Source organism: Triticum urartu, chromosome 2A (genome assembly GCF_056163025.1).
Source record: "Triticum urartu cultivar PI428250 chromosome 2A, HENAU_Tu73, whole genome shotgun sequence".
Lineage (NCBI taxonomy): Eukaryota > Viridiplantae > Streptophyta > Magnoliopsida > Poales > Poaceae > Triticum > Triticum urartu.
Window position 1 is genome coordinate 249,812,826 of NC_141874.1, and position 21,478 is coordinate 249,834,303.

The 21,478-nt window shown below is 42.2% G+C and overlaps 1 protein-coding gene across 1 annotated transcript; it reads left to right on the forward strand.

Annotated features, from left to right (window-relative positions):
• The first annotated feature begins 937 nt into the window (after nucleotides 1-937).
• On the forward strand, nucleotides 938-13,856 carry PNG1 (peptide-N-glycanase 1). The gene is made up of 17 exons (XM_048700419.2): nucleotides 938-1,187; nucleotides 1,277-1,444; nucleotides 1,531-1,701; nucleotides 5,895-5,996; nucleotides 6,089-6,175; nucleotides 6,452-6,534; nucleotides 7,373-7,486; nucleotides 8,413-8,467; nucleotides 8,563-8,649; nucleotides 9,253-9,308; nucleotides 9,391-9,450; nucleotides 9,564-9,651; nucleotides 9,806-10,528; nucleotides 10,604-10,664; nucleotides 11,119-11,221; nucleotides 13,376-13,507; nucleotides 13,609-13,856. The coding sequence occupies exons 1-17, from the start codon at nucleotides 1,050-1,052 to the stop codon at nucleotides 13,697-13,699; spliced, it is 2,319 nt and encodes a 772-aa protein (XP_048556376.1). The 5' UTR covers nucleotides 938-1,049; the 3' UTR covers nucleotides 13,700-13,856.
• The last annotated feature ends 7,622 nt before the right edge of the window (nucleotides 13,857-21,478 follow it).

Sequence of the window (21,478 nt, forward strand, 5' to 3'; positions counted from 1 at the left end):
CGTCCGGAGAGTGGCGCCAAGAAGCGCGCGCTCGACCCAGCTCAGAGCAACCGACCACGCCCCACGAGCATCGGCGGCGTCGGCGAGCTCCACCTCCCCGCAAGGCAGCGCCTTGAAGCCCGGGCGTCCGAGCGGAGCTCGACGACGATGTCTGCGGCGGCGGCCGCGAGCCAGTGGCAGAACCCCACGCGTGGGGGCTGAGCCACCGGCCACGTAGGGCGGCACAGCAAGACGGGGGGCCGGGGAGGGAAGGGAAGACTATGCGACGGAAGGGCCTACGATGGAGGGTTCTGCGTCGTCATCACCGAGGTCGGCCCATCGGAGCCTAGCCGGGGCGGCCGGTGCCGACAGGGCAGGCGCAGTCAACGATGGCACCAGGGGAGGAAGGGACGGCGGCTGCTCCGGCGAGGGGCTGGGAAGGGGGCGCCGGGGAAAGAGGAAGGAGAGCGCTCACGTTTTCCATTACAGTCGCCCACCCAACCTAACCCACGCCGACCTTCTCCAATGGTATGTTGGGAGGAGGGGGCGACTGATAAGGCGAGATGAAGGAGACGTGGGACACGCGTCCTTTCTAGCCGGATCCAGCTTGACTGCTCCCTCCCCATGTTCCCATCCGTACTCCCATTTCATCCTACGGCTGTCTTTTTTTCTTTTTCCTTTCTAATCTAATCATCTCCCCCCTGATTTTAAGGGGATGGGGCCGGGCCTTATTTGCTTCAATTAAATTAAGCCACGTACGCGGGAGCACGGATGGGCACACGCACAGGGAGCAGCCAAGTCTCGTCCTTTCTAGCCAACGACCAGAAGAACGTGACCTGGCAATTTTAAGTGCTTTAAGATGTGTACTTGTAATCAACGGCTCAGGACGTGTTCGGGACGAGGAGCAACAATATGGCACGTTCGGGAGTTATTATAGAATCGAAAAAAAAGAAGCAAACAGGCCCTTGTGCGCTGCTTCGGCCATTGCCTTCCCTCCCACCTGTCACGCAAACCCTTTGAGGCCTTGATAGTGGACTACGCCGCGACCTGGTCCACGGAGAGATAACGCCATGGTGGCTCGCAGGTTCGTAGTCCGGGAGGTCCCCGCCGACGAGGAGCACACGGTCGAGTACGACACGGAGGACGGACTCGACGTCCTCCGGTTTCAGATCTTCTCGCTCACCTCCGTCCCGCCCGACCTCCAGAAGGTTCGATCCCCATCCCGACGACACACACTCCGCTATCATCCGGGTGCTTTCGCTCCGCTGTTCGCTGATCCGGTGTGGTGCCCGTGCAGATCGTAGTGGAAGCGGATGGCTCCGTGGTCAACGACGGCACCGACCTCGAGTCAATTCCCGAGGGCCTGTGCCTCATGTCCATTGACGAGGGGGAGAACGCGGACTCGGCTTCGGCGGCGGCGACGGCGCAGGAGAAGTCCGATGAGGAACTGGCGAGGTTGATTGAGGTGCAGTTTCCCAGACCACTCACACCCCGCGATCATCCGGGTGTTTTGGCTCCGCTGTACTCTGATCCGGTGTAGTGCCCGTGCAGATCGAGGTGGATGCGGATGGCTCCGTGGTCGACGACGGCACCGACCTCGAGTCCATTTCTGAGGTCCTCCGCCTCGTCCCCATCGGCGAGGGGGATGACATGGACGCAGCGGCGGCTGTAGCTGCGAGGGCGCAGGAGAAGTCCGACGAGGAGCTCGCGAGGATGATTCAGGTGCGGTTTCGTTATGACATCCCTGGCTGTATCGGATGGTCTAGTGCGGTATGGAATTGGTCCAGGGGTTGGTCCTGGTTAGTGTGCAAATTGATCTGGTAATCTAGTTCACGCGATGGCTTTGGAGTTTGGAGTTTGGGTTGGACTAGGGTGAAACATGGGCACTGCATTTTACTGCATTGCAGTTTGGATGGTATCGGCAGGTCTTGTACTGTTTACATTTGTTCAAGATCATTTCTGTTTGATTGGGCAGTGAAAAGGGCAAGAGCTATGCTCCGTTTTCATACCTGCATCTGTTCAAACTTGCATAAATGTAGTTTGAGGGCAGCAAACAATTGCATCCCTTGTTTAAATACTTAAGTACTTCACCTAGGGGAAAAGAGAGAGAAGGAAATCCAAATATCGATCCCCTTTTGAACATAGGAATAGGATGTCATGAGTCATGACATGCTAAATCATACAGGAATTGGAAACACTGGAATTGGTAATAGAAGTTGTTTGATTGCTCCACAGGATAAACACATTAATCTTCTACACAGACTGAGTGATGCCATAGTTAGACAGAAAGGAAAATTTCCAAGAGGGCTACCCTCTTCGCCTACGAAGCACCGATACGACGACACGGAAATGGCGATATGGGTACGGGGATACTGGATACGGCAATTTTCAGAAATAGCAATATGCCGATGCGGCAAGTATAGATAAATAATTAATAAAATGGCATGTTATAAAGACAAAGAATAATTAAATGCATGAGATGAGATCAAAATACTGCCCCATAAGTTGCATACACTAGATAATACCCCGCGCGTTGCTGCGGGATTTGTAGTAATACATTGTCGAGAATAAATTAGAACATATAAAAGTTCTCTGCTTCATATTTATAGGTGTCTTACATTGCACATTTGCAAAATAGAAATTCACTTTGCACTCGAAAAAAAGTTGCTTCCGAAAAAATGCAGTTATAGAAATAATTGTGGCAAAGTCTCGTGGCTCTTTTTTTTTTCATGAATACCTTAATGAAGCAGACACAGTGGTATAAATCATATCTTTAGTTAGCTACATTGGTAAAAATGGGCTTACAATCCTCTAGAAATATAAAGAAAGGAAACCATTCACATCAGAAGATCTCTTATGCTTGATCTAAAAAAGGTAAACATAATTACCGTCGATAACCAATTAGTGGCTTTGCCAATGCCTTCTATGTAGCCTACATTGCAAGTCGAAGAAGCAATAAAACATGGGACATGAACATTCGATTGTCCCGGAGAAGATGGATGAACAAATATATGATTAATATCTTGCCTAGTCAAAAAAATATGATCAAGCATATGTTTCAAATGCATTCAGATGAAATGATACATAATAGTATTAGAGAAAAAGAAAACATGTTGATATCTTAACCAACTAAGTCATCTCCATTTATAGATGTGAGCAATCAAATAAGTGCATGCACAGTTTTGTTGCAAGTAGTTGTGTAACTTGCATGTAGCCTCGTAAAAGTACGCATCCCGTCTTAAGGTATCCATTGTGGCAAACACTTCATGTAGACATAAATAAGGAATGGTAGTGGTCCTGAAAAGTGAAAAGACAAACTGTCACATTTCTGTTGGCAATCTATGAAATGTGATGAAACAGATGGACTAACCAAATACATCTAAAGTCGATGTGAGTAGCGGGAAACTGTTAATGAATAGAAAGAAACTTTAACAACCAGAGCGCAAATTGAGATTGAAAATAATAATAATAATAATAATAATAATAATAATAATAATAATAATAATAATAATAATAATAATAAATAATACAAAATTGGCCTGCATTGCTTCACTATCATGCTTTCAGAGACATCTGAAATTTAAATCCTGTGGCTAGTAAACAAATTTCATTAATGGGTATCCATAGAAAGGCATGATTCATAAGCTATTTCCATTCATAATTTAATCTGCCAGCTTAATAGTGCTTACCAAGGCCACGACTTGTGGAGATGACATGGACGTGTACCACTGCAAACAACAAAAGGCTTGATTAACAAAGACATGGGAAAAGGGACTACAGATGTAGCATAACCAAGCAGGACCGTAACTGAAGTCAATCTTGACTAATACAGATTTAGATGAACTAAATGTTGCTGCCTTAAGAGTAAAATAGAGACAGCCTGAAGGTAGTTTCTTCTATTACGGTGAGTACAACGAATCAGATTGACTTTGAAGAAAATTCCCTCGTACTCCATCACTCTCGACAAAAGAAACCTGTACATCATGCCACGATTTTGGATAAAGGTGCAGACACCAACGACCAACCTGATGTTGGAGACGATTAGAGCGATGTCGCTCCACAATTTAAAGAGGCACTTTAGCTGTAGCACGGGAAGTCATCCGAGAGCCGGCGGCGTCGTCGCTTCTGGTTAACCAGGCGGTGGTGGAGGACGCTCTTGAGGAGGTCGTTGAGGTGGCCGAGGTTGGACGCATCGGTACTGGAGGGTAGCGGCGCGGTTACCCTGCAGTACACAGGACCTCGCGAGGTGTTGCGCGCCGCCGCGCCGGACGGCAACCAGCGACAAAGAATCTCAATTCTTATGGGTCAGAGGCGGCGGCGGCCCTGCACCGGATCTTGTTGCGGTGGCGGAGGTGGGTTGCATGAGGGGTGGTTTCCTGGGTGAGCGCCAGAGGGCAGGGTTGCAGGGCACTGTCTGTTTTTTTTTTTTTGAGAATTCAGGGCACCCTCTGGTGGTGCGTTGCAGCGTGGGTGGGGGTTGAAAGCGTCGCCTGGTCTGCCAGGATACAGAGAGATGACTGATGGGCTTCTCTTTACCAGGTTTTACACTGATGGGCTTCAGTGGAAGACAGAGGAGGCCTTGTTTGATTAATTACCAGAGTTAAATATCTCAGAAAAAATTATCAGAGTTAAATCACACCATTGGTTGAAAAATGCTGAGGTGGATAGGCTGCATGTCAAGAGAAATAGGATAGTGGGGATGAACTATTTAGGTATCATAGATGCCTCTTTTCATCAAGTCCTCGTCTCGATGACTGAATGACCATCGATTTACTGAATCCTCATGGTACTTGCAAAATACATCATATGCTTGTATTAGAATTTGAAATATACATAACACTTGAACATGAAAAGCTGAAAACAGTAAAGACGTTGGCTCGTAGCTTGCTTACCCAATGATACATGCTTGATGCTTCCCAGCCTCTCAACTGAAGATTGGCCTGCAGATGTCATTGCCAGTATTTTACTCCCTAGCAATAGCTGCAACATCATCAGGTCAGCAGAAAATCATACTCCCTCCGTCCCAAAATAAGCGTCTCAACTTTGTACTAGCTCTAGTACAAATTTGTACTAAGCTCAAGACACTTATTTTGGGACGGAGGGAGCAGTTGATACAGCAGAAGCCAGCACCCAGTGCCCAGCTGCAGCTAGCAAGCACGCACACAAGTACAGAACAAGTACGCAGGCAGACACACCAAGCACGAACGCATGCACGAACGCCGCAGCAAGCACACACACAGCCAGCACACACGCACTCGGCAGGAAGCACACACAGAATCAGCACGCAGCAAGCCAGCAAGAGCGGGAGGACCAGACACCACCGGGAGAGAGCAGAGATTGGGAAGGGGCCGGGGGGGACACCTTGCTGGTGACGGCCAACAGGCGGCGGCGGACACTCCAAGCGGCGGCGAGATGAGTCCACGGAGCGGCGAGGCGAGTCCAGATGACCGCAACGGAATCCAGGCAGTGGCGGCGGTGGTAGCAACACAGCGGCGCACTCGTGCGGTCGCACCTGAATCCTCGATCCAATCTGCTGCACAACAAACTGCTAGAGAGAGTGCTGGCTGTTTAGGGTTACGACTTTGCAAGTGGTGGAGTGGGCTTTTACTGGGCTTCCCGTGTCGCTGGCGTGTCGGCGGCGTATCTGCATTTTTTTTCTTTTGTTTTAAATCGAAAATCACGATACCCCAGGGATATGCGTATCGCTGCGGTATCATGCTTATCGCCGCATCGGTGACGTACAGGATGGGGATACACAGGTTTTGCACGTATCGGTGCTTCGTAGCTCTTTGTGACGATTCTATAGATTTGGGGTGTAGGAAAGCAGTCCGTAGAAATTTGGGAAGTTCTTTCATTCCTTTGAACCAAAGGGCACCTATAGGAAAATATAACTATGCTTACTGATTTTTTCTTAGGCGGAAGAAGAGGCACTTCTACTGCAACAGTACAGCATACAAAGTGACGGAGGAGAGGTTTTCAGAGAAAGAGTTGAGCCATACATGCGCCAGGTTCTGAAGGTATGTAATTGGAATACTTTTCATTTGCAAAGCATTCCTTAATATTGTGGTTGTTTCTAGTTCTTGTTTGCTGACACTCATTTTGGATGTAGTACGAGGATCCGGTGCGTCAGGAAGCAGCTCTGAAGACGGTTCCTGTAGATGAACTTAAGGAGAAGGCGCTGATTTCACTGGCCAAGGTTTCTGTTTCTGCCTTGGCTTTCTGTTAGTTACTTTTTTTTTGTCTTGATGTTCTCTATATTTCTATAGAACTATGTTTCCTTGGACTTGATGATAATTATATTTTCTGGTACAAGTTTGGCTCCATAGAAAGTTGTCGTATTTTACTATTGTAAATTTTAATACCATGACTGCGTCTGGATATTTTTGTTGTCGTAATGGTGTGGATTGCTATATCAAGCTCTATGTTTGAAGGGATGTCTTGTCAGAAATTCTCATACAAGATTCTTTAGTAGGAAGGGATCTTCAGTTCTTCGAAAAATGAAGAGGATCATGCCTTTCTGTTGCAATTGCTTCTCTGGTTTAAGCAATCATTCAGGTTATTGAAACATTCTCATGACTCTTTTCTCGGTTATTTCTTTTTGCAGATGATTAGTGTCTTGTGTCTGATATGGTTTCATGAGAGTAATTACCGCTGGGAGGATCGCCGGGTGTTAGCTAACTGATAAGAGGGTTTAGATTAGGGATTACGAGTATGAAGTAGATGTGAGATAGATCGTAACTCTTCCCGCTTGATTAATTCATTTCGAGAGGTCATCCTTATATATAGAGGCCCAACAAGTCAAACCTAGGTAGCAAACTAATATCTTCTCTCTAATTAGTTTATTAAATGGTACGATTCCTAACTTAAAAGAACAGGAATATATCCATATATCCCTTAACTGGAGCCCAAGATAGCATGTGGGTGGCCAACCCACGTGACAGCTATCATATATATTCTATGGCATTACTTTTGCCATTTTGAATTATATAGAAGAACATTGAATTTAGTTTCTGAAAAGTAATGCTATTTGGAACATTGAACAGTGTTGTCAAAGAAGTCAAGCAAAGCAAAATGCCTCAGTGATTAGTATGTCCATAACAAATGTCCAGTGGTACTTGCATGGCTTCACTTGAGCCCGTGGAACATAGAGATTAAACACTATCTTTTTGAACTTCATCGAGCCTTATTATGGTATTATCAGTGGTATTTTTGTTTGGATTTCTATATTTCCACGTCACTCAGTACACACTATACAGCCTTACATGTGTGGTTGAACAGCTTAAGATAGAACTCATATACGCTTCATCTTTTAACATTGATGCTTATCTTTGCAAATGGGTTAACAATGATGCTTATCTTGCATATTGGCTAACAGTGATCCTTGTCCTTGCAGATGGGTTAATGCACCAGCTTGTGACATCTGTGACCGTGAAACATCTATGGTTGGAATGGGAAACCCACTTCCCTCAGAAATTGAATTCGGTGCCTCCCGTGTCGAGATCTATAGGTAGCATTCAGTAGAATTTTATTTAGTTGGACCTACTTCTGCTATCTTAATTCAAATTTATTTTTAGAACGGTCATGTTTCCTTCAACAACTTGCAAAATTGATATCCAAGTAAATGACAGTTCCACATCTTGAAGCCTGGTTATTTATGTACTAGCAATTTGGCTAGGTTCATCTTTTTGGGTGAGATGTGATACCACTTATTTTGGAGGAACAAAAGTTATGAAAAATTCTGAAGTTCTCTAATAGCATTCACGTGCTATGCATTTACCTTGCTACACATTTTCTGATAAACTTTTTACCCACACGTCGAGAAATGAAAAGGAAAAATTCTGCTTTGAATGTAATTGGAAGCTGTTCATTTAAACTTGCTCCTGTCTGCAGCAGGATCTAATGTGTGGACCAAATTTGGATCTGAAATTTCGTATGACGAGTAGATGCATCTTGTGCTCTGCTAGATCTCACCGAAAGGCTTACCCAAGTTACCCCTTGGTTACATATGCTATCTTATTTTGGTGTGCTCTCATCACCTTCATGTTCATTATCTGTCAAGTATAATTCCAGGAAATTATGTACCCTGCAACTGTTCCTGCAGCATAAGACAAATTCTTTTTGCACTTCTGTGTGTCATCTCTATCTGAATAACCATGTTTGTCAGGATCTGGATCAGGATCCTAGGCAGGATCATTTGCAGGTTGACATGATCAGTATTTTTATATTTTATGAGCATGATAGGATGCTAGTTAGAGCTCTGGAATGGCCCCACAGTGCTGTAGTATTATAAGATCCTACATACCAGAACAACTGTACTTCTATCCTTTTAATACTTCATCTCCTCGCACCTGGTGCTGTACTGTCAATACTTTTAGAACTTCATTTGCCTATATATAATTAATATATATATATACACACACTTACTATTTTTAGGTGCAACCATTGTTCGAGCATCACCCGTTTCCCAAGGTACAATGATCCGTATAAGGTATGAGTAAGCTGTCCTAGCCTCCTGTGATCCTGGTAGTGGGTGTGTATTTTTTAAACCAAGCTGGAAATTAACATTTCTTGCTTTTTTGTAAGCTTATACAAACTAGGAAAGGACGCTGTGGAGAATGGGCGAATTGCTTCACATTCTACTGTCGAGTTTTTGGATATGAAGCTCGTTTGGTTAGTTTCATAATGCTCATAATCGTATTAGCTTCAGTAATGATTATGGTTTCCTTCACTGTAAGTGATTCCATATTTGTCAAATGGTTTGACGGCCTTCCATATCTGGCATATTCATTCATATTCGGTGGTTTAGTTGAATACAGAATTATCAAATGTCCACATTATTCAGTTACTGAATTGTTAGTATGAAACAATTGGTTTGGATTTCCCACTCAATTAATCATTGAAATAACATGTGCTAATATTATGATTATATGAGACACTGAAGTTCTCAACACTACCTGGTCAAAAAAAGTACTGAATGCTAGACTAGATTCGTAACTGATTATATCTCTTGAAAAGATTCCAGCCTCTGCTTCTTGTGAGTATTCTTTTGCATCATTCAGTTGCTTTGTTTTCTCCAAAAACCACTTACTGGAGTGCTCGTCCAATCGCCATATTGCTGCCTTGACTGGTCTTTACTCTTAGTTAGTTCAATAAATATGCTTCTTTACAAAGGCAATTTAAGTTCTGCTACAAGTCTGTTTTTAGCAAATGAATCCCTAAATTTTTAGTTCTACTGTGGTCAACAACTGAACATGCCTATTCTTTACTTCACAGATTCTGGATTTCACTGATCATGTTTGGACAGAATGTTTTTCAAACCTCTATGGGAGGTTAGTATGACCTATCCACCACTGCTTCAAATGCGGTACTTTATTTCCATTTTTATTAACGCCACAGTTCTGGAATGTTCAGATGGATTCACTTAGATCCATGCGAAGGAGTCTATGATAATCCCTTGCTGTATGAGAAAGGGTAAAATACAATCCTACCCAACTGATTTCTGCATATTATTTTGACATATAATTCATCTAATAGTTTGTCTAATTTTCACTTCATATTGATGTTGTGTTGCATCGGTTTTCTAGGTGGAACAAGAAATTAGATTATGCAATTGGTATCTCAAAAGATGGAGTACATGATATAACAAAACGCTACACCAGAAAGTGGCATGAGGTAGAATTTTCTTGCTTGGTTAGGGGCTGCGTTGGAGGTAGGGGGCCTGTATTGGCGCGCGCGCGCACGCGTGTTTGTCGGGAACGATCTTTGTCATTTTTGAAGAAATTGTTCTCATTGTTACCCAATGTGCCATGCGGCTTTACATTTGCAGGTTCTCTCTAGGCGGACCATTACCTCCGAGGATACAGTTTCAGCTATTCTGATGAATATAACTAGAAAGTGTCGCAGTGGATTGTCAAGTAATGAACACTTAGCCTTAGAAAAACGTGACAGGAAAGAGTCCGAGGAACTTAGTAAAGCTACCTATCTTGAAGTTAACAACAGCATATCTCTACCTGGAAGGCAAAGTGGTTCTGTGGAATGGAGAGCAGCAAGGTCAGAATTGGGCCAAGCAGACTCACTCAGTTGCTCGTCGTGTCCTATTCGGAGATGTGTGGATGCTCATGTTTCAAAAATACATGATGCTCTTTCAGCTATTCTTTCTCATTTTTGTGATAATAACATCCCTAATGAAAGAATCATTGAAGTTTTTGTCACATTGAGGAGCTTGATGCAAAATCTTAAAGATGCTAACTTCAAAAGCAGGAGAGTCACATTAGATCAAAAATCACAGCAAATTTTTGAGATACTTCCCTCTGCGGAAAGATTGCTTTCTGCTATTTCTTTAAAAGCAGAGTTACACACTGTTGGAGATCCATCCGTGGCTACAGATGGAAATCTAATACATACATCCTTAGCATTACCAGTAGCACTAGATGCAGTTGATGAGATACTAAGTAACTATAAGAGCAATATCTTTTACACAAAAGGTCATCAATTCCCAAGAGGCAATAGACTCTGTTCAGGTTCAGTCCTTGCAAGCAGTGAGCAGCTCGTATGTGTTGCAAATTAATCATTTTTTATGTATCCATTTATCAGGGTTTGCCCTAAAATATTGAAATCATTTCAGGCAACAGCAGCCTTTGACGGCATTCGCTTGTCCAAATGGGAAGAACCTGATGGAGCCAAAGGTAATTTGGTGCTACCAATATAACTTCTTCACAATCTTATCATTCATTTTCTTTATAAAATACTACTTCACCCGTCCCACAATATAAGATAGTTCTTCAAGCTAACATATAAGACGTTTTTGCATTTCAGTTCGATTGAACTGCAAAACCGTCTTATATTTAGTTACAGAGGTAGTAGCATATATTTTCTTGTTTGTACTCCTGTGATTTTTTTTTTCGAAATAGGGTTTCCCCCCGCTTTAGATTATAAAGCGACGGCCAAAGAAAGCCAGCACCATTTTCATGTCATATGCAGCCAACCAGTTTTTGACAGCAGTGTCTGGTCAACTGTCGAGCTGACGTTCTGCAGAATTTTCATGTTGTGCTTAAGAACACTATTGAATTGTTCCAACTACTTATGATTGATTGATTGGGGAATTTTATTGATTTGCTGTATGGCAAAATTAATTTGCAGGATGTTGGCTAATGTACAAGGTGCATGGTGGCCAAACTTGCGAGTTGGAGTCATATGATTTGATGTCAGCTAATGATGCTCCCGAGAGGGATCCAATGGACTGGTACATTTACTAAAAAAACTGTTCCTTGGCTGTCTGATGTGCTTCTATTCGGTATAATGACTATCGAACTTGTTAGGAAAGCAACTTATCTTTATTGAAGGCCCAAGGGGCATATATATATTACACATGACTTGAGGTGCAAGGAAACTAAACATAGACTAATAAGGACTCCTAGACCAATACTAATACTCCTTAACACCCCCCCTCAAATGCAAAGCGTATGCAATAGCATTGCATTTGAAGAAGTGTAATACTAAAAAAAAATGATAATCCAGATCCGTGTCTTGAGATGTCGCCGTAGCATGAAGAGTCTTCAAAACCTGTCGAGTCGCCAAAGGGGATAATGAAGAGATGGCACATCAGAGAAAGACACCGCATCAATAGAAGATACAAAAGAAGTATCAAGAGAAGATGGGTTGTCGAAAGAAGATGGCACATCAAGAGAAGAATCATTGCTTAAAGAATCATGGCCCATGAAAACCGACGGCGAAAGAAGCTCGGCGGCAAGAGAATGGGCTTAGATCAACAATGCAAAGAGAGGCCACAGAAATCCTATACAGAGGACAATGACCAGAAAAAGGCTGACGGACAAAGGTATGTTGGACTCGCATGGCATGAGAAACACAAAATATCAACGGATTTGGTGGACGCAGTGAAAAACAAAGAAAACTAGAAAGCATAGTAGACTAGATGCAATGACTAAAAGACTAGCAGCGGTGGCAGCAGAAGGAACGTGAAGCTTTTTTTTTTTTTTTACTCAACACATGCGCAGCAACTAGCAGGCTAGCAGGAACGCAGCAGCTGAGCAGAGCAGCAAAGGGCAGCGGGAACAGTAGCAGCACGCAGATGGACGTGCGGGAGCAGAGCAGCAGCCAACCGGGAGGAGTACACGCGGGCGGAGCAGCCGTCATCGGCCTTAGCTGGATGAGGCGGCCTCGATTTGGATTGGAACAGGGTAGTAACTTGATCTGGCGCACGCGTGTGTACGCGGCGCCGTAGCCAACCAGGTCGAGGCATCCTGCCTTGCGGGCGATCACGGCTGGGCAGGCACACGTCACCGGCGTCACGGGCATCACGGCTTGGATCGACCGAAGCAGCTGGGCGGCAGGTGCTCCGTGGTACGTGGTAGGTGCCCACGCAGCTTGGGAACGATGGCAGAAGACGAGATCGACCCAGAACAGATCGATATTGGTGGAGAAAAAAAAAATTGGTTCGTAAGGACGAGTTGCAGCGTCCGGAGACCTAAACCTAGGCTCTAATACCATGTTAGGAAAGCAACTTATCTTTATTGAAGGCCCAAGGGGCATATATATATTACACATGACTTGAGGTGCAAGGAAACTAAACATAGACTAATAAGGACTCCTAGACCAATACTAATACTCCTTAACAGAACTTATGCTGTATGTTATGCGCGTAAATAACTCATGAGCGCCTGTCATGGGCCTATAGCCCTACAACTACAGGGGACACACCAGGCCAAGGCAGGGCATCTCAATTGAACATCTTTATCTCCTGGGGATTTGTTAGGATTAGATTCCAGGTAAAGAATATTATTTCCAGAAGTTGGAGATAGCCTGCTAAGGGGATGAGACAGCCACCACAGGGAGGGCACATATCTATTATCAGTTAATCAGAGAATAATCCATTCTGTTTCCATACTCCTCCTTTCTGTGATGCAACATTTTCCTGCCATTTTTGTTGCTGTATCGCTGACAACATTGTTAGTTTTATTACTAAGTACTCCCTCTGTATCTTTTTATAAGATGTTTTTAGAGTCTATGACAGTGTTAAAAAAACTTCTTACATTAAGTTACAGAGGGACTAGTTTTTATGCGAACGGTGTTACTTGCTACTCAAGTTATTCATATTGTTAATAGAAGTTGCCTGTTAGAGAGTAGTATGTCACTAGCTTTGCCTGCTTTTAACCTTCTTTGAAATGCGAGCAATTTTAACATGCTCCCTCTTACCCCCTCTTTTCACATGGGAGGTAAGAAGGTAAGAGTTAATCAGACCACTACTTACTCAAATCAATGGTTCAGATCTATTATGCACTCTTACCTCTCATGTGAAAAGGGGAGGTAAGAGGGACCATGCTAAAATTTGTCTTGAAATGATGATATTCTGCAAGTCAGTAACAATGTTGCATTGCAGGGTCCTTGAAGGGAGCACAGACCAAGGGTCTACCTGGAATACTATTGATGCTCGGAGTTCTGTAATCTTTGGCAGCCGTTTCTGTAGGAAATCATTTACTGTTGACAAGAGATACAAAGCAAATGTACTTCGGTACGTTTTATGGTTTATTATCGGATGATATAGTCATGTTGCATTCTGCGTATATTATTCTTGCGACTAAAAATAAGCTAAGCTTCGCTTGCCTTTGCCAGGTTTCGGTTTCTACGTGGGAGAGAATCTAGTGCCAATCCAAGGTTTCAAATAGGATCCATCGACTTCTACGGGGAAACACACATGGCCTGATCGCAGGTGTTAATTTGTGTGTACAAAACCCAACAAAACCTTGTCGAATCATGCACGTATCATGACCAGTACTATATATGCAACCAATAATTGTACTGATTATATTGGATGATTGTAAATTCCGGTTCTACTCTGGAAGAGGTTCTTTTCCTTTCAACCTGTGAGCACCTGTGCATCGCCATTACTCCCGCTAGCTCCACTATGGGTTGGCACCTCGACTACCTCGTCATTTTCCCTCTTTGTCAAAAATGCGCTATGAGCATCTGTTGGCCTTAAATATCCTCGAGCCTCCAAAATGAAACGTCCCATTCAAGATGCTGGCCCCATCTGCACAAACACCCCCTGTTTCGGGAAAAAGTCCAAAACAAACCTTGAACTTATATACAAAAGCTAAATCGAATCCTGAACTTTCAATTCTTGAAATTAGCACACCAAACTCTGATCCCAGTCTATTTTGAACCTTGAAACCGTTACACTGGGATTCGCTGACTTGGCAAGTCAAATCGAGCCGGCCCATTAGACCAGTGGCTCGTGCCCCTGCTCTGCGATGGTTTTATTGTTTTTTTCTATTGCTTTTTTCCTTTGGGTTTTCTTTATTTCTCAACGGTTTTCTTCAGCTTTTTTTCTGTCGTATTACTTTATGCACTTTCGACTTTTTTCAAATACATTATGTACATTTAAAAAAAACATGCTTTCAACTTTTTCTGAATACACAGTAATGTTTTGCCAAATACATGTTTAGCATTTCCTAAATGAAAATGAACATTTTACAAAACTAGACAAACATTTTTTACATTGTTTAAAAAGTTGCTCCCATTTTTAATATAAAATGAAAAATTGTACTGTTTTCAAAAAGTTATTCATTTTTTAGAAGTATTCAACATTTTTTTCACACCTTTGTTCAGGTTTCAAAAGTTGCTCCCATTTTTTAAAATTTCAGAAAGTGTTCGGATTTTCAAAAAAATTTAGTTTTCAAAATTCATTCGCATTTATTCAAAAAGTGTTCACTTTTTCGAAATTCATTCTGTTTTCAGAATGTTGTTCATATTTTAAAAAGCACTCAACGTCTCACACATTTGTTCACATGTGTTTACGTTTTTTCTAATCTTGACTTTGCGGCGTGTTGCTAAATTGATCGGGCCTCTTATTCAATCAATAAGAACCGAACCATTTGTTCCACTGGCTTGGGCGGGAAGTTGGCAGCACCAAGTCGCAAGTTCGACTCCTTTGGGTTGCCTATTTTGTGTGTATTTTTTACGTCGCGCCTTATGAAAAAGGAAAAAAAATAACTCGCTTCGCACGCCGTGGGACGGCCCGGTCGCGTCCGCAATCAACAGTAGTAGTAGCTGTCTATTTCAATTCATGTATTATGAAAAAAAAAACGAAAAAAATCTCAGTCTTTTTTTTTTTGCGCCTGTTGGGCCAGCCCAGTGGCTTCCACAGTCAACAATCCCAGGATTCAACCTGCCACATCGACAATCCCTGTTTGGGAATGCTCTCAAGGTTTAAAATAGACCGGGATCAAAGAGTTTAGTGTGCTGATTTCAGGAATTGAAAGTTCAGTTTTAATTTAGCTTTTGTCTATAAATTAAATGTTTATTTTGGACTTTTTCCCCGTTCCCTAATGCTAACACAAGCGTTTCACATGGATAACACTTCCTTGACTATATCAATAGCAGCAAGGGGTTTCGGTAAAAATGCCGAATGTCGAACCTACCACGAGGCATGACGTTCGTTCGTTCAATCACGGTGAGGAGGGAGGGATTCATACCGAGGCACAATTTTAGCTTCAGTCGGCGAGGGGATGGGTGCTTGTGTCTCTCTGAACAATGCATGTACAAGGGGGTAGGGATGGAGGTGGACGCATTCGCATCTGTCCGCGCCCAAAAGCACACTAACCCTTGTTACTTTAATAGATGTGTTAGACTTAATTAGTCTTCCAAATGATAAGTGCCACACGTGTGGTATGAAGCTTTCCGGTCCTGACGTTTTTTACAACTAAAGTTGCCATCCAAAAGGAAAAACAAATAAAAAACAAAAAATGTCATCCGAAAATAAAGTTGCCATCCTCGCGTCACTAAACTTGTCATAAAACACGTTGAAGTTGACATGTGTTTGTGCCACACGTATGTCACTTATCAGAGTCCATTAGTATCATGATGCGGACATTCGATGAATCTTGTACACCGTCCGTCTACATGCTTATAAGGGAAATGTTGGGCAATGTTTCTGTGGGTTTGAACATGCGTAGAATTAAGAATCATGAAATTGGGGACCAACTTCTCGGTCGGTCATCCATCATAGAATTGCTTCAAGCCAAGCACGCTTAACTTTGGAGTTCTTTTCAAATGGGCTCCTAAAAAAGGAATTCCTTGTTGATATGCGTAGTCTATCATTCCTATCAAAAGATGCTCTCACATGCATGAAATTAGCATGATATCGTCCAATTTCCAGCCGACTCGCATGATACAACCGTTCGCGATGTAGTCCACTCCTAATTTCTCCTTTGCTATTTCTTCCATAATTTTTTGCATATAAACCCCTTCTCAACTACTTTTGCACATTAGATCCTCAAATTTAAACACAACATATAGTCCAAATGACGTACAAGTCCAAATAAAACATAATCAAAGCACAACAATCAAGTGTCATGAATTACCCACATGTGCTCAACAAGTTCACCTTGGAGAGGGTGATGAGCTTCTCGCTTTTCGATCCTGTGATATGCTACGAGGAATCTCTGGATCCTGTTTGCTTGATCTTCCGACTCCACATGTACCCTATTGTAGGCGACTATCCTCTCTCATCCTCGATGATCGGTCACATCCTAGATTTTTTCCAAATCTGGTATGTTAAAAATTTCATAGGGGATTAAAAAATTTCTAGGAAAAACCCATGAATGTCTAGACTTGCTTGTGATTAACTTCGATTTGCTTGATTGTTTGCTTAGGAAGGGTTAAAATCCCGATACAACTAGTTCAAACCTAGCTAGCCATTGGCAGAAACCAAACCATCTTGAAATATTATTTGGGCGTAAGGATACCCATAACAAGACCCAAATAATATTCAAAGCCAAATGAATTTTCCCAAAAGAATTGAGTTGGATCTGTTTTGAAATCAATTCAAAAAGTCAAGGGAAATTATTTAAAAATGGCTTTGCATTTATTTGGCAGGAAAAGGATTTTCTTAAGTCCAAATAATGAGTTTGACCTTCTGCCAATTTTTTAAATTGGATTTGAAACACAATTGGTTTTGAAACCAAATTCAAATTCAAAAGGAAAATATAAGTGCAAGAATATATGTCCAAAATGTCCATACAAAAGGTTGGCATAGTCATAAATATTCCATTTGGAATTTAGAGCAAGTTTTTAGTTTGAAGAAAATTCAAATTCAAAACCTATTTGAATTTCCAGATAAAACAGAAAAAGAAAAAGGGAAAAATAGAAACAGAAAATAAAATAAAAAGAAAAGGGCCCAGCCAGCCAGCTAGCCAGGCCATAGCCAAACTAGCTAGCCAGCCCAGCACCACACCTGCGCCCCTCTCTCTCCTTCCTCTCATCGACCGTCTGGGCCTGTGTGTCAGCACCGTCCCCCACCTCCCACAACCGCTCCCGCGCCCACATCGCCCACAACCGCACACCCGCGCCCATGATACCCCCACTCGCGCACTCAGGCCAGGCCAGGACCTTCCTCCATGTCCTATAAATCCACCCCATCGCCTTCTCCCAAAGCTCCATTGCCGTAGCATCCCTTGTCCCCAAGATGCTCTGCCGTGACCCCCTCTCCGCCGTACTGACCTAGGATCTCGTCGGCGCAATTCCGCTAAGCCGCAATCCCTTGTGCCCCACCGCTGCCACCATTCGACTCGCCGCTTCATGACTTACTCTCTAGACATCCTCCGTGAGCCCCAAGACCTCTCGACGCCCAACTCCGACGAGGACCGAGCCCAACCACCGCTGTGGGCTTCACTCCGGCGAGGTGAGCACACGTTTGCCCCCCGCACCATGTACATCATCTTCGGTACGTTCTCGCGCATCTCCATGGCCCTTTGCTTCATCCACATGCGCTCAATTTTGAGCTTTGCCAACACTTCCCGAAGCCTTCGCCGTCGTGCATAACTCCGGCAACCCCTCGACGTCGCTTCCCTCATCCCCAGTGACCACCAAGGCCACTAGAGGACCCGTGACGCTGAGCCGCACCCGTCCATGCCCTCTGCCGTCTCTAGCACCCACGGGAACGACCGGAGCGACCATGTCCGAGGCCAGCGGTGCCATGCTCGCATTTTTCGGCTAGATTCTAGCGAAGATCTCCGGTGAGTCGAAACCCTAACCCCCTCTGATCTATTCCCGACCGTCAGATCTTGATCGCACGACACAGACACACCCACTTATTTGAATCGGTATCAACCAATCAGGAACTGCCATGTCACCACCTTATCCTAAGAAAATTCATTTAGCTAAATTCATTTGGCAATTTTGCAGAACCCCCCCAGATATTCTAACCATCATAACTATTTATGTATAAGTCCAAATTGAGTGAAACTTTTTGCAAAACGATCCTTAGGAAATGCACTTTCACCTAGATAAATAAAATTTAAAATTTGAATAATTTAAAATTTAAATTCCAATAGAATGAATTTGAATTTAAATAGGGCATAACTTGCAAATTATAAATCCAATGAAATTGATACTTTCTGCAAAGTGAACTAGTGAGATACAATTTCATCTTAGCTAATGTAGTACAATTTTAAATAATTTAAAATTTGAACTTGAATATAGTTAAATAGTAGCTATAATTCAAACAATGTTTAAACCTAAATTTTGTTTAACTTTGAATTAAAAATGTTTATTGGAATAATTACTTTGCAACTAGGTTCAGAAACCTAAAAATGAACTTTAGTAAATATTTTTGGATTATTATTTGAATTTAGGAAGTTAAATTAATTTGAAGTAATTTCAAACATAATTTGATTATAACTTTTAAACCATAAGTTTAACTTGAATAAAATTATTGCAACATGCTTTAGTAAATTGAATTGAACCTATTAAATATTTGTGGCGTCACAATTGACTTTAAGTTAAATTAAGTGTAAATTCAAACTTAAATAAAGTTTGAAAACTATTTACACATAGCAAATCATTTTGGATTTAGAGTTGACTTTAGTTTGAACTTGAATCAAATAAATAAACTTTAGTAATTATATTGGACTTGTATTTGAATTTAGGGAAGCATTAATTGTATTTGAGTTGAATTGAACCAACTCAGTCAGTTATGAAATAATTCATAATTCATAATTCAATTTAACTTAGGGGAACCAAATCAAATTGTTAACTCAATTCAAATTGAATTAAAATAACATGAACACTATTTCAAATTGGAAGTCAAACCAAGTTGATGAACCCAAGATGAAACCTAGACACTTAGTGTGTATTAATCTTCATGAAAGGTCAATAAGTTTGAATTGCCATTCAGACTTGAGTATGAACTTGGCTATCCAAGATTCAGACCTTGACTCTGTTGTTAAGATTATGTCTAGTTGGATCTAACAACCACAACTTGACATAACATACTTATTATGTGATGAACCCTTATTGATACTTGCATGTGAACCTTTATGTCACATATATTCAAATTAACAACCACTATGTTTTCCAAACTCTTATGAGTTAACACTAACACATGATCTCACAGCACAATGACATTGATACCATGCACAACACTTGTTATATGTTTTTGATTGTATTATATGGTTGTTTATGATTGCTCTTTACTTACGATAGATTGTAGGGAGAGCGAAGAGTAGCTTGATAAAGATTGTGAGATTGAAGAATCGTCAATACCAGGCAAGTGGAACCTTTGAGCATAACTAATGTTTTTATGCATTGTAGTTGTTCCAACTAGGAAACCCCTATTGGATTTTTACTTCATGCTTGATAGAACCCAGTAGTCCATTTTACACCAATCTTGTAACCAATGAGTAGTTGCTCGGTTGCTATAATGTGGATTAGGATCACACTAAAGGTTACTTATGGTTGACTACTTAACTACTAAATTAATGAATCGATCTGGGTGGACTGGCTTTGATTGGATCATCAGAGTGTACTCATTGGCGGGGAATTCCACCTAGCTATCAAAGGGATTGTATGAGTTCAAAGTTGAGTATCTTCCATGTGTAACCGTGATACAATATGGGCTTTGTCTGGACCAAGTAAGTTGTGGGAACCCTCCTGGGCATGACCAACAGATGTAGATTTTGTTGGAGATATGCCCTAGAGAAAATAATATTTGTATTATTATATTTCCATATTCATAATTGTAGAGTTTATATTCTATGCTTTAACTGCTATGATCCTAGAATATGTGATTTAGTGGAAAACTGATATGCCTGTGTGGAATAATAAATGGTAAAATAAAAGGTTCCTAGTCTTGCCTCTAGGACTAGCTCAAGTGTTGTTGGTGATCACGTTTTCTGGATCTTAGGAAATCATTAAGTGTAAAGATAGCCCAAAAACAACATTAAGATTATGACTTTGGAAGAACGATCATATTGAATCGACCCAAAATTGTCTGTTATGAATTGAGTTAATACCGTTTGTATTCAATTGTAATAACATGGTGTTAACGCGTGATTTTGCTCCTTAGACCATGCGAGTATCATAATCACTTCTTATCATATAGTGGACTTTGGGGTTGCTCAAACGTCACCTATAACACGGTGATCACAACGACAACTTACAGGCTCATCGAAAAGTTTGACAAGGGACTAAATAGCTCAAGAGTGGGATTTTCTCCTCCAACGATGGAGAGATATTCTTAGGGACCTCTCGGTGTGACGACATCCATCATCGTCTGGCCAGTCACAGGTGGCTATGTCACGGGAATGCCGGAACACAAAAACGAGAAAGAAGAACAAAATCGGTAATGATGATAATGGTATAATGAGCAAGTGATGACTCAAGAGGATACCGATGTATCCCGGGTTTTGTGAAGTATCACGAAGCAAATGGAACATCACATGATAACCAAAGGTTCACTCAAATATCATTCATGTGCTCATAGGGATCGATATGGACGTCCATGGTTCCGCTGTCGGTCATTGAATGAAGGGGTTTCGTTCATGTCTATGAGTTACCGAACCTATGTGTTCACAAGCTTAAGTCAATCATGATCTTATAAGCATCAGTAGGATGGGATTTATAATAATATATTTTTGGAATTGTTTCATAAATATTCAAAATAGTTTTGAGAGGATCAGAAAGCATTTTGGGGTCACCGGAAGGGTTTCAGAGAGTATCGGGTAATACCGGGTATTACCGATAATTAATACATAGGTGTAAAATGTTTCCGGGGCTGTTCAATTATATATAATATGCTCTAGTAATCACTAGAAGACATTTATATTTAATTTAATATCAATGGGCCTTAAAAGGCCAAACAGTGGAAGGCATATTGGGCCACAAGGGCCCAATAGGAAGTGGTGCCCCCCTTTCCTTGTGTGTGTGTGTGGGGGGGGGGGGGTTGAATTGGACTAGGGGAGGAGTCCTCGCCCTTGGCTGGCGCCCTAAGGAGGGACTTTCCCTCCTTGGTGTCTGCCCTCTCCCTCCCCTCCAACCTATATATACTAGGGTTTTTGCTCTATGTAATACACAAGTTTTGGAGCCTCCTCTAGTTCATCTAGCCCTAGTTCTAGTTGGTCCTAGTTGACTAATTAGAGCTTGGTTTAGTTCCTCTAATCCTCATAATTGTAAGCCCACTGTGGTTCGAATCTCCTCCCTCTAA

Bases quoted from the DNA above. Each gene is read 5' to 3' on its own strand.
- PNG1 (XM_048700419.2), top strand. From the start codon at position 1,050: ATGGTGGCTCGCAGGTTCGTAGTCCGGGAGGTCCCCGCCGACGAGGAG. The intron at 1,702-5,894 runs GTGCGGTTTCGT...ATTTTTTCTTAG, and splicing joins AGCTCGCGAGGATGATTCAG to GCGGAAGAAGAGGCACTTCT. The intron at 9,309-9,390 runs GTTAGTATGACC...TGGAATGTTCAG, and splicing joins TTTTCAAACCTCTATGGGAG to ATGGATTCACTTAGATCCAT.